The following is a 13572-nucleotide window of genomic DNA, read 5'->3' on the forward strand; positions in this document are numbered from 1 at the left end:
CAGACTAATAATGTACCTCCACTGGGGTTACTCTGGCTGTACACTAATGTCATTGAGATCAGAATTTAACCCAATATGTGGGTTGGGAAGATGATTATCTAAATCCAGTGTCCAGTGCCAAATCAGGAATCTGGGAGGGAATGGATCAGAAATGCAGTATCCACCCCTCAGCTATACCAGAGCACTTTGGGTTTATTTATCCTTCTGTAAATATGTTCACTTGATTTCCCAGAAGTTACCTCCCCAGTTCTGCACAAAGACCTCCACAGATCACACAGAGCTATTGTGTGCTCGTGGGGGAGCAGATGTTAGCCACACAACATCTACCCTGAGTTATCACCCCAACTTCCAAATCAATCCGACATCCTCAAAGATTCTGTACACTTTTGTGAGGTGTTCACAGACCAATGAGAAGCTGATCTAGCAGCAGGTATGAACCAACACAAACCAGAGAATCCCAGGAGAGCAAAAGCTCCACAGATCCCCAAACCAAAGACATTTGCATAAATTCTGAATTTTGGAATCCCACCAGCTTCACACTCCTCGCTCCCTCTCCCCGTATTGCACACACACCAAAGCTGATGGTAAGGCAAATCATAGTAATAGGTGACAAAGGGATCAGTATCTCTGCCCAGCTGAGAAGTTGGACTAAGTACAGGACTTGGAGACAGGAACGCCTGAGTGCCTGATTCCATCCTTAGGCGAATTACTTCATCTTTCCCAACTTCCTCCTCCGTGCAATGGGGATAATACTGCTGACTCGCTTCCAGGGCATTGTTAAGATTAATTAATGTTTGTACAGGTCTTTGAAGACGTACAGCACTGGGTAATTGCTCAGGGTTGATAATCATGCCTCAGTTGTTTGGAAAAATCAGATTGTTTTGATCTCCTGAGGAGCATTATATAAGTGGTAGGTAGTATTGTTTATTATTATTATTATTATTAAAGGTAGTGATTGGCCCATACCCGGGGAAACTTGAGTGATGCCAGCATCCTCCTCTCAATGACTCTCTCTCCCAGAGGAAAAGATTTAGCAATTGTCAAACTCGTGTGTGTCCTGGGGGAGGAGGAAGTCTGAGCTCTACCACAACCATGGTAGACCAGCTAACCAGAACAAGCTAACATGGTTTAAAAAGTGATAAATCCTGTTTACGCTAGTGGTCAAACATGTTGCTTGACATGTTTTCAAACATGAGTTATTTTCCTAGTCTAGACAGGAACCTAGCTAGCTTAGGTGTCAGAATTACTGGGCACGCATAATCCACCTCAGCCCCCATTAGCACTCCAGAGACGGTTGCCCCCTCTGACATAAGGCCTATCCCTCTCCCACACCCCTCTGACACAATCCCTCTCTAGTCCCCTCCAACACAAGCCCCACCCCAGAGAAGCCTACCCCACCCTCTCCCACTCCCTGATACCAGGCCTGCCCCCTCCCAACCAACTCCAGCACAAGTCCTCCCCACTGTCCCCTCAAGACACAAGGCCTATCCCCTCCCCTACTCCTTCTCTGGTTCAAGACCCACCCCTCCCTCAACCCACCTCTGGTGGAACCCTGACCAAACGTGAATTGAGCCTCACAACACCCTCCTGAGACGCGTCAGTGTCACTCTCTCAGATGAGGAAACTGAGGCACAGAGCAGCCCCGCCCCAAGTCAAGCAGCGAATCGGTGACAGTTGGCTTTCCTGACACCAGTCCATTGCTGGTACTCCCAGGCCACACCCTCCTGCCATGTGTGCACACCCTCACCCCCACGCCTCCCACCCGCTCTGCCAGCTCCTGCACTCCAGCCCTTGGTGGACAGGGAAGAGCCGGTTCTCCTGGATTAGATTTCACAAAGGGACAGAGCCCTGTTTCTTTGCCCTTCCTTGGAGGCGAGGAGCGGCCTTGGCCGTGGCTGGGCTCTGCACGCCAGCGTGCAGCACAGCAGGATCCTCTTCTCTAGTGGGAGACTGACCAGGGGAGCGGAGGCAGAGCACAAGCAGCCAGACCCCCCCGGAGATCTGCTCATCCTCCACTTACACAGCGCCTCTGAGAGGACAGGGCAGAGCAGCGTGAGGAAGAGGAGGGCGATGGCACAGAATAGGCCGACGAGAGCAGAGACGGAGAACACCAGAGCCACGGAGCCGGACTCCTGGGAAAGAGAAACCCACTCAGTGCTCAGAGAACACGTCCCAGGCAAAACAGGGGCTATGCGAGGCCTCGGGGCTGTGTCAGGGCTGCTCTAGCCTACGGTAGCAGTCATGCCAGCCCCTGGAGCAGCCCAGAATCTGGAAGACGTAAAGGGAACTCAGGGTCAGCCTCTTCCGTTCCCCCCAGCCTCTGGTCTGTACCTCCTGAGAAGCACAGCATGGTACCTGGATTTCTACCTATCCGGCTCTCTCACTACTCTTCCCCATCTCCTTCCCTTTACTGCATTCCCTTTCTGTCTCCCTCCACCAATCTCCACCTGGCCCTACCTCTCCCATCTGGGAACCGTCCCTTACTGCGACATTCTCCGGCCGCGACCCAGCAGAGGATTGGGCAGCCACGCGCTAGCCCACTGCCATCTGCTCAGAAGAGGGGCTGGCTGCGCTGCTGGGAGGGAAGCGGGATGCTGAACTGAGGCACTGATGTAAAGCCCTTTGGGCCCCCTGGATGGCAGGAGCCAGAGTGGATTTAAAGCCACCAGCAGAGGGAGCTGCGTTGTGCCAGGCCCCCGCCACCAAGCAGCCCTTTCTGGGTCCCTACACAACCATGGTCTCAAAGACGTTGCTCCCGGTGGAGCTGGGCATGGCCACATCCCTGGGCCTTTCTGGGTGACAATGATGGTGGTGAGGTTGGGCACAGATGTGCCGGCCACCAGGATCGTCAGCCCTACAATCTCCTCACTGATTCCCAAGGCCTCACCCGACTGTAGCGAAATAGATACACTGAGGACTGGGTGGGAGTGTTCAGGCTGAGGAGAGGACACAGTTATTGGCCCCATCTCTCCTTGTCCTCTCTCTGGGCTGGGAATTGCCTTGCCTCACAGGGGCCACACTGCCTGGAGAGTCTGTGTCCTCACACAAGCAGCAGGAGAGGATGTCTGCAGGCAGCCCAAGAGGCAGCTCCAAATGGGGGGACGGCAGCTGCTGCAGGGATTCACTCCCGACAGCATTACATGTATCCCCGAGCCAGGGTGCACCTGCACTGGGAGCTCGCACAGCTGAAGCACGACCGCAGACAGGGCTCCAGTGTGTTCAGCACCACCTCACCTCAACATGCTTTGAGCAGAGTTAGACAACAGAGCCCTGAAAATGCCAGTGCCCTGGTGATGCTAGCTCCAGGAGAGCTGCATCGATGCCAGAGTGACTGAGAAAGTGCTAGGAGAGCTCCAGGGAACAGGAGACCTTTCGGCCCAATCTCCTGGTTCCCTCTACTACCCCTTCTGCAGCCACTAGATGTCAGCACTGCATGCAAAATTATGTAAATATTTAGGGATCCAGGGAGACAAAGGTGCAAGAAATGAAACGGGGCCGGCTTCTCCGCTGCCCTGTGCAGACATTTACACTGGTACAAAGGGGAATGCCGGTGCCACTCTGGTTTGGTGGCATTTTACACCCCCTAGGCACTCACTGAACCCCAATCAAATGACCTGCACAAGCTGCAGGAAAACAGAGAATCGGATCCCCCGTCTTTGTCTGCCCGGCTCTCTGTTCTCTCCCTCCTCTGTGACTGTCTCTCCCTCTCTGTTACCTTCTCTTTGTCTCTCGTATTCCATCACTGTCTGTCAGTCTCTCCCTTTCACTTTTTCTCCCCATTTAATTCTCTCTCTCACTCACCAGTTCGCTCTGTCACTGGCCTCCCCCCTCCCCATTGCATTCTTCTGCTGCCTATTAATAACTTCTGGTCAATTTCACAGGTTGCCTGCTGGGCGCCCTGCCCTCCAATGGAGCTATCCTGCGCACAGCATTCTGGCAGCAAGTTCAAAAGTGCAGCAGGGCTTTTATTCCCCTTCCCCCCTCCAGGGGGTGGGGGGCAGGCAACTGCTCCAAGAAATGACTTTGTTGCCAGGTAACTTGGCACATGAAGAGCTGGTCACCTATGCTCCCCCAACCTCCTCCAGGGGCTGCCAAGAAATTGTGGAGGTGGGCATTTCCCAAGGCCTAGGGAGTCAGATATTCACAGACGCCATAAAGGGAAGCAGCCACGGTTGGGTGGAGGGGAAGCAACAATCCCCAGACTCAGAGAATCACTGCAATGGCGGCTTCCACTGCAGACAAGCCCAGAGGCAAAAGCCCCTGCATCTGATTGTAAGAAGGGATATGTTCTAAGCACATCCACATGAAAAATGACGTTACTGCACACTTGAGGGAGCGCGACGGGCCTCGATCACTGCCACAGGCGTGACTGAAATGCCCAGTCAAGCAGATCGATACACTGAGAGGCCTCATGGCATCCAAAACTTTCATGGGTTTCTGAATGAAGCCAGATGCTATTGCCAAGTCTGGGCTCTGAGTCCCTGACCCTAGAAACTGGTAAGAAAACACAAGGATGCTTTAAAGGGGCTGTCCAGTGAGTCCCCACCAACATACTCTTACATGCTACCTTGGGGACAGCTGGGAATGTGGGCTAAGCAGGGGAGTGGGGTCTGTAGGATGAACGTGACATACAGAGACACAGGGGTGCAGATCAAACTGTAGCGCTTACAAACACATTACTAGAAAATGGGACAATTCAGGCCATTTTTCTCTGAATGTGAATTTGACTTTGTTTTGGAGCATGCGTGGGAAGCAGCGTGAATGGCGGTGGGGATGTCGGGGTGCCATATCCTGCATGTGGAGTGCAAACAATGCCACGAAGGGCTGGAAAGACACCTCTGTGGCCAGAAGTGTAACTGGGGAACATTCAGGAGCAGGCAGGGTAGGTGAGGGCTGCAGACCCCGGTGAGGAGAGGGACTGCCTAAAAATAAGATTCATCTCACAGAGGCTTGGCCAAACGTTCCTCTTTGGTTATAATGCTCATAGTTCCCTCCCTCCCGCATTCCTCCCCACCGAACAAGTTGCTTTGGGGTTCAGGTTCTAATGAATCAAAGGGGAAGTGGACTTCAGCAATCAAGTTTCCCTGGTTTGCTGTTGACATTCATTAAGCCAAGCAGTTCACTCTCTCTCTGCACGTAGATGTGGGTCATACCACACCAGGAGGTAATAGAGGCAGTGGATCTACAGGGTGGAGCAGAAGAAAGGCACCGCAAAGAACTTCCTTGAGAACTGCAAGGACACAGAACATTGTGAGGTTCCAGGGCACCAGACTCAGACATGCCCTGATGTCTGTGCTAGGAATGCTGCTGCTCACATTTCCACCCTGAAGCCATCTTCTTTCCCTTCCTAGCTCCCTCCTGCACCCCAGACCTCCCCTGGAAGGATGAATTAGGAGAGAATGGCATACAGATCCACCAAAAATTCAGGCTGTTCCTCCAAATCATCCTGCCCCACTGCTACCTGCTGAGAGTCTTTCTCCTATACCAGCTGCCTGGGCCAAGATCTTCCTCCCCACTATCCCCTTACCACATAATTGGTCCCTCCCAGCCCTCACCAGGGATAAATCCACACAGCCCAATTCACCATTGCCCTGCAACTTGTGCTGTCATTTACATCAGTTCCAAATGAGTGTAAACTACTGCTCTGACTTAGGGGCATTGTGCCGTGGGGTAAATGTTTGCAGAAGGCGCAGAATTTTCAGAAGTGCTCTGTACCCAGGATCAGGGACCCACTTTTTTAGAAGTTCCAGAGGAGTAGCCGTGTTAGTCTGAATACAGCAAAAACGAGAGTCCTGCAGCACTTTAAATTTGTTAGTCTTTAAAGTGCTACAGGACTCCTGTTGTTTTTACTTTTTTAAAAGAGGCTCAGCTCCTTTAGGGCACCTAAAGTGGCTAGACTGTCAAAACGTTAGACTATGCTGGGAACTGAGATCTTGAAAATTTAGCCCATAATGCAGGGCAACAAGGAACTGGACTTTTGGTTCTTCTCAAGCATCTTCCCTTAACCCATACCTGCTGCCAATAGATTCACCTTACGGAGCACCTGACACTTCATGGAACACTTTTTAATGTATTGTATTTATATGGAGAGGCAAAGCCCATGCTGTCTGGTGGTCAGAGCAGAAGGCTGGGTGTCATGACCCAAGGTTTTATTGGCTGCTCTACCACTGACTGACTACGCGATTTTAGGCAAGTCACTTGCACCCTTAGGAAAATGGCCAACGCTTAAATGTTAATAGCCCTAAGGACTGGTCACTTCCTAACTGGGGAACTGAACAGACCCTGATTGGGGATCTCTAGGAGGCTCTGTGCCAAGCAACAGCCCCGCTCTGGGCCTCAGTTTCCCCATCTATGAAATGAGGACAGTAAAGCTCACTTTTTCCCCAGGAGGGTAACAAAGTTAAATTAGTTGGTGTTTGCCCAGTCCCTGAGATGAGAGGTGCTGGAGAAGAGCAAAGGATCGATGTTATCCCTGTTCTGGGCACACTGGTGAGGTGACCTTCCTAAGTGTAATACTTTGCATTTGTGTCCTTATTGAATTACATCCTGTTTATTTCAGACCATTTCTCCAGTATATTAAGATCATTTTGAATTCTAATTCTGTCCTCCAAAGCGCTTGCAACCCCTCCCAGTTTGGTATCAACCACAAACTTTGTAAGTGTATTTTCTATGCCAGTACCCCAATCACTTATGAAGATACTGAATAGAACCTGAGCAAGGACAGGTGTCTTTGGGACCCTACTAGATAAACCCTTCCAGCTAGACTGTGAATTGTTGACAACTACTCTCCGAATACAGTTTTCCAACCAGTTGTGCACCCACCTTATAGTAGGTTTGTCTAAGCTACATTTCCCTAGTTTGTTTCTGAAAAGGCCAAGTGAGACAGCATCAAAAGCCTTTCTAAAGTTGAGATATATCATATCTACTGCTTCCCCCCATCCACAAGACTCGTTACCCTGTCAAAGAAGGATATTAGGTTGGTTTGACATGATCTGTTCTTGACAAATCCATGTTGACTGTTATTTATTACCTTATTCTACATGCTTACAAGCTGATTATTTCCTCCGTTATCTTTCTGGGTACCACAGTGTGGCTGACTGGTCGATAATTCCCTGAGTTGTCCTTATTCCCCCTTTTATAGATATTCTTGCCCTTTTCCAGTGCTCTGGGATCAATCCCATCCTCCAAAAGTCCTCAAAGATCATTGCCAATGGCTCAGAGATCCCTTCAGCCAGTTTCTTAAATATTCTAGGATGTATTGCATCAGACCCTGCCAACCTGAAGACATCTAACTTGTCTAAATAATTATTTAACTTGTTCTTTGTGTGCCTCAGATCTTACCCCATTTACACAGATGTTCACTATGTTAGTTGTCCGAGCACTGCTAATCTTTTTGGTGAAAACTGAAACAAAAATATGGGCCCTTAGGTCCCTCCAACCCTGCCCATACCTCAGTCCTTCACGTGGGATTTCCTTCTCCTCGCTCCCTGACTCCTCCTTCGAGGGCTAGCGTCACACTGCAGGAACATGACAGGCAGGAACATTTGATAGAATCTGGAGGGTAATTTCAGACCCCCGAGTTCAGCTCCTCTAAGATGAAAAGAAGGAACCAACTGATTAGTCCACACAGCGAGAAAAATAACTTGGGAACAAAAGATGATGCAGAGGCAGACAGTGAATTAAAATCCCCCCTTCCACCCTTCACCTGGAGCCCTTAAGAGCAGAAGGGAAGCTCTAGCATCAGATCCATCCTGGTGAGATGGGGGCAGGTCCGCTCTCACTGACTTCCTGACATTGGGCACCATAAAGGGAGGAGTGGTGCAGTATCATTTCAAATGTACACTGGTATAAACAAGAGCAAAAACTGGCCCTTAAAATTCAGTTTCACAGACTTTACACAGCTAGGAATAAGTGCCTCATTTTTAGATTAGGTTCACTTCTTATGATCGATATTTTATATTGACCCAAAACCAACATACCATAAGACGAATTCTCAACCCTGGCTTTTCTGCTGCTCATTCTCAGGCAACAATTTGTGTGGACCTCAAGAATTGCAGCCTAGTGAGGAGCCAATGCAAAAAAAGAGAATAGATCAGAATCTGAAAACACTAAATAATCCAGCTGTTAGTTGCTAAAATCACTTTGCTCATTGCTGACCATAAGATGCTGTGGCTTTTTGTAGTCACACAAGTGACATACACCCTGATTCCCCTATTATGACATAATTATATTGCAGCATACACACAACCATATGCAAATGCTCACCACTTTTGAGCAGTCGACAAGTGATCCAGTGTACTGCCTATACAGTATAGTAATACATTTTCCACTCATGTTAGAGGTTTAATGACACATTTCGCACATATATTGAAATGATATTTGACTGCACGGAAAAATAAATGGGCAACAGAATGAATCTGGCCACCATTTGTGATGTTTACAAAATGCATTTTTAAATCATGAAATGTGGCCAAATTGATCATCTCCTCCATCTATATGGAACCATATGTAACGCCTGGTACGTGTGTTTTACAGAGAGATGGGTGTTCTAGCTCTAAGTAGGGAGATCTGGTTCTGTAGTTCCAATATTAGCAGCTCACGCTTATCGCTCTGAAGCCTCTGTTTCAATCCTAGAGGCCTAGAGCGCTGTGGTTCTGTGCTGCCTGCTGCATCGGACTCCCAGCACCAGAGACAGCAATCACTGTTAGAGACACAAGCACTGGGAAGCCGTATTGGAGCACCCAGTCACAGTCAGAGCTAGCACCAAGCTGCCATATTAGGACTCAGGCACCTGAGAAAGTCCAATAATTCTGAGGTCTGTGGACACTGGAATGCTGCACTGACCCTGGCAACCTCTGAAGTTCAGTCTCCTGTGAGGGTTGAGAGAACCAAATTGCCATACTGGATCTCCAAAGGCACCAGAAATGACAGTCACTATGAGGACTGTGGGCACCAAACAAGAGCTTGGGGCACCAGAAACATCAGCCACCCTGAGGACCACCAACACCAAGCTGTCGGAGGCCTTCAGAAACACCAGCAACCATGTGTGCCATGGCCACAGGCTGTCATGGTACCAGGCAACACCAGTCACCATAAATGCAGTGGCAATGGAGATGTTATACGCAAGGGCAGTATATTTGCTGTTTTCAAAGGCTGATTCTAAAGTGGTGAAACAAACCTCTCCCTTTGGACACTGTACTTCCTTGATCCACGTGAACAGTTCAAGATGAGCAGAGTTCTCAGCACCAGTCTGAATTCCCCTGCCCAACTGCTGGTCATTGCCTTCAGGAAGTAGGGTAATGTGCTCTCATAGAAAATAATATCGTACTTCTTGTGACCTTGTTTTTCTATTAGGATTTTTGATTGGCTAAGAAGACGTTATCAGGGAAATCCCTGCTTAGATGAATTGTCAGCAGCTGCAAGCATAGCGCTTAAAGGTTGCATCCGTCTGATACTGCAACCAAGCAGCTTCCAGTGAGACTTGTCATTGGTGCTAGCTCAGGAATCAGCCAGAAGGAAGCACCTGTAGAGCAGATGGTGGTTCCTCCAATGAGCCTGTCACCCTCCCATTGCACCAGAACTGCATAATCTGCCAAGTGCAAGACATGTGATTAGGCCTTTCCGTGGCAGATCTTGCTGTCCATCTTGCAATACCGCCAACATCTCACATTCAGTATTGGACACACATGCCAAGTAAAATGTCTGTTGTGGAGGGTCTGGTTGGCTTAATGGACTGATAATCTGGATTTGAACCAGTGATGGAAAGGCTCCTTCTATTAAGTCTGTAGAATGTGACCAAAAGTTATTACCATTGGGGGCTGTTCCATAGTCTGTGCAACACCAGTTGGTGGGTCTCGGTTTAGAGCCCAATGGACAAATGGCCACGTTGTAAAACAAACCTCCGCTCTGGCATTAATTGGGCTTCTCATGGGCAGTCTCAAGCAGAGAGGTCAAGGACTGAATAGAAGTGGAAACCGATGGGATGCCTTTCCTACCCATTAAACTCGTCCTTTTCATTCAGAACTGAAGCACATTAGCAGGGCAGTCTGGGGACATTTGCACTGCCCATGCTGCATCTGCTAGAGACATATTGTATTCATGACTGTTCATCTGGTTCTTTTCACCAGCACTAAATACACTGAAAGAAGAAGAAAAATTCTCAGTGTTCCTACTTATTAAGAAAAATTCTCCCATCCTTCTGACAAGGAGAGTGATTGTGCTTTTAAAGTCTTTTGCATTTTTCAGTTGATATAATACACTATCATTTAGATTTTTCTCTACCAAAAATAACTTAATTAAGCTACCTATCTGACAGTGGTTTTTTTTCCTACTGAGTCCCTCACTAATCAGGGCACTAGAAGAATTTTCAAGCTGTCAGTAATTTTTCCCAGATGCAGCTCATAGTTGCTAAGAGTATCTTTTTGGCAATCCACGTTCTTGGCTATTAACAATCTGGGTCTCCACTATCTTGTGTGCTGGAGTTAAATATGTGCTGCGAATAGGGAGGCTGAAGAAGAGGCACTGCACTTCATCTCCAACAATAATTCCTTAGAGAAGAAAAAATATTGCTGGGGATAAACAGCTGATTTAAGAACTAACATGCTCCTAAGACATCATGCTACTGTGCATTGTCATGATCACAATGTATATAAACAAGCTGGGGGGTCCCTGAGTATCAGTACTATAAAATCAGAAGCATCTATAGCTGCAGAACCAAAATTTTTTTGTCCTGCCAATAATTTTCTCTCTCTTTTATTACCCTTTGTTCTATCGTCTCTCTGGCAGCCAACATAGAAGTGTCCCTTGGAGATAGTGTCCTCCATTGAGAACTGTGGCATGAACCAATGGTAACTAGGGATACACAGGATGATGTATGAGCCAAAGGAGCACACAGCCCCTCCGTCTGCCCACGGTAACTAGATACTTTATTGACCTGGGGTGCAAAACATTTCCTAAGTGTGTAAATGAGGGCTGTAATATCATTACTAGCAATACCGCTCAGCAATTATATGTGCCAGGAGAAGAACATTGAGTCCTAGTTAGTTACTGTGTTTGGGAAATGGATATCTATATCCATATCTATATCCGTATCCATAAATATACAAACTGGAGTCTCTCTGGTTCAGTTGCAATTCTGCTATTTTTGAAGTTCTTCATCAATACCTATCTCTTATATAGCATTTTTAATCAGTAGATTTCAAAGTGTTCTACAAAGGAGGTAAGTATCATTATACCCATTGTACAGATGGGAAACTGAAGCACAGAGAGGTGAAGTGACTTGCCTATGGTGACCCAGCAGACCAGTGGCAGAGCCAGATCTTTGAGTCCCCAACCAGTGCTCTATCCACTAGGCTGCACTGCATAAGGAACAAAAGAGGAACAATATGGTTCCCCAGTAAATACCAAGTCAAATGCAAAATCTAGGTCTTACTCTTCATAGATCTTGCAGGGGATTGGTTCAAGCCAATACAGAGCACTCTCTTTGGGTTCACTACTTCCCACATCAACTATGTTCTGCAGAAATTGCAGAAGTGTTGTCTGACACTCATGAGTACAGGACACAGTTTTTCCTGGAGGCTGGACCACAACGACAGAACTCTCATTCACCAAAGCTCAGAATGACTACAAAGTCTGGCATCTTCAGCTCAGAGTGCAAAACACACTCCTCTTAGCTTTTCCTCAAAGAATCAAATAAAGTAATAATGCAATAATAATACAGTTAATGATAATCAATAATACAAACCTGTATCTCTGGGTGTGACAAAGTGAACAGGGATTAGACAGAGAGCAGGATTTTATAATTAATGCCCCCCCCCCCACACACACACAATGATAAAAGAACTTTAAGCAATGCTTAATTTGTAAAGAAAAAGGTGCTGGGGCTCAAGCAATTGTTTTACTTTCAAAACTGACGCGGCAAGCCGAGGTGCCAGGACTCTGAACTGCTAACCCTAGCGGTGCCAGGGCTCAGCCCTGGCACAAATTAAGCACTGACATTAAGGTTTCAATCACTCCAAAATTTGGAAATACCAGAATTAAGGTTGCCCATATTGGGATTTGAAGGTGCTATGGCAGTTGGGGGTGTTAGGGGTGTGGGAAGAACCTCCTGGACTCAACTTTGGCATCTGCTCTTCTGTTTCCTCTTTCGAACAGATGCAGTCATATGCTCTCAATGGGCCCAAATAAGGAAGCCTTAGAGCTGAGTGAGGGGATGACCAAAGTGGAGGTTCAGTGCCTGATGTTCAATTGGCTCCCCAGAAGCGTGCCTTGTGGGGTAGCTGAGCACAACTTGTACTCAGCTAGTGTAGATACCGCCAGACTCTCCGCCAACACATCTGGTCTCACTTCCCTTGTTGACACAGAAGAGTTTCCCCCTCACTAGATTCAGACACAAGCCTGTAAGCTCCCAGGACAGCAAGACTTAGCTGAATGCAATGGGGATATATTTGGCCAGGCTTGTGCACCTGCAGGGACCAGAGATGTCTCTTTTGCACCCTCCCAGGAAGGGCTGGAGATCAGTCAGTCCTTGGTGTCTCTCCTCCTACACTGTACAAAGTGATCCAGTTGGTCTTCTCCATCCTTAGACTCTTATGATTCCCTCTTCCTCTTACATATGAACAATGTGGCTGTGTTTACGTGAGAGAAAATATCCCTCCTTGTCCTAACACCAGTTTATCTGATGGTATAAATCGATGAGAGTCATAGTGACCTGCTTGACTACATCACCCAGCAGTTCTAGCCCTGGTGGTAGAACCAGTGGGAATTCTTTTATAAAATTCTCTACTGTGGGCAAGGCCCAAGTCAAGGATTTCAGAAATAGAGCCTCTGAAAGAAAAAACCTAAACAAGAATTAAGGAGATCTATCTCACTGAATCTGCATATTTGAATATGCAAATTAAGCCCGTTTCTTATCCATGGGTACTGGATCTGCTACAAATAGCAGAAAAATAGCAAATCTCTGCCAAAATAAAGCCCCCAAAAGAAAAAAGCTAATTAAATTTGCATCATCCACTTTGTGACAGTTCATACCATTCTCCTCCAAAGTGGCGCCTCCTCCTGGTCATCTGGGGATTAGCTTCAGGCCGACACCCATGTCCATCGTCTGGGCGCCATCACTCTTTCTCCCAGTTCACCGGTAGCCCTTCTCGCGAATGTCAGGAACCGAAGCGTCCTCTTCGTGACTCAATCCTCGGGCCGTGTCACTGTCCGTTTGTTCCCACTTTGGGAAGGGGGGAGAGGGAAGAGGGAGGTATCTCAGTTCTAGAGATTAGCCACTTCCCTAGTGGCAAGTGGGGGGAGACCCGGGCCTGCCCACTACTCCAGGTCCTGGCCCAGGAAGCTTGTAACAAGCAGCCTCGCTAGGGCCTCTCCTTAACTCCTCACCAGTGCTGCTTCAAAGTCCCTGGGCCACTTCCCTGTGGCCTCAGCACCTTCTTCACCCTCTTCTCAGGGCCTCGAGTCTGCAAGTCCCAGCAGCTAGCCAGGATCTTGCTCTCTCTCTAGCTCCCCATGTCCTTGCTAACAGCTGCCTTGTCTGAGGTGTTACCCTCCTGCAGCCTCTAGGAACCCAGT

The 13572-nt window shown here is 48.0% G+C and overlaps 1 protein-coding gene across 1 annotated transcript in view; it reads left to right on the forward strand.

Annotated features, from left to right (window-relative positions):
- The first annotated feature begins 8936 nt into the window (after positions 1–8936).
- Positions 8937–13572, forward strand: part of MLLT1 (MLLT1 super elongation complex subunit) — a 58702-nt gene continuing 54066 nt past the window's right edge. Inside the window, exon 1 of the mRNA XM_067562096.1 lies at positions 8937–9044. Within this exon, the coding sequence (XP_067418197.1) occupies positions 8937–9044 (108 nt within the window). The remainder of the gene's footprint in view (positions 9045–13572) is intronic.

Source organism: Emydura macquarii, unplaced genomic scaffold (assembly GCF_026122565.2).
Source record: "Emydura macquarii macquarii isolate MOO-44397 ecotype Brisbane River unplaced genomic scaffold, CSIRO-AGI_Emac_v2 contig_306, whole genome shotgun sequence".
In the NCBI taxonomy this organism is placed as follows: domain Eukaryota; kingdom Metazoa; phylum Chordata; order Testudines; family Chelidae; genus Emydura; species Emydura macquarii.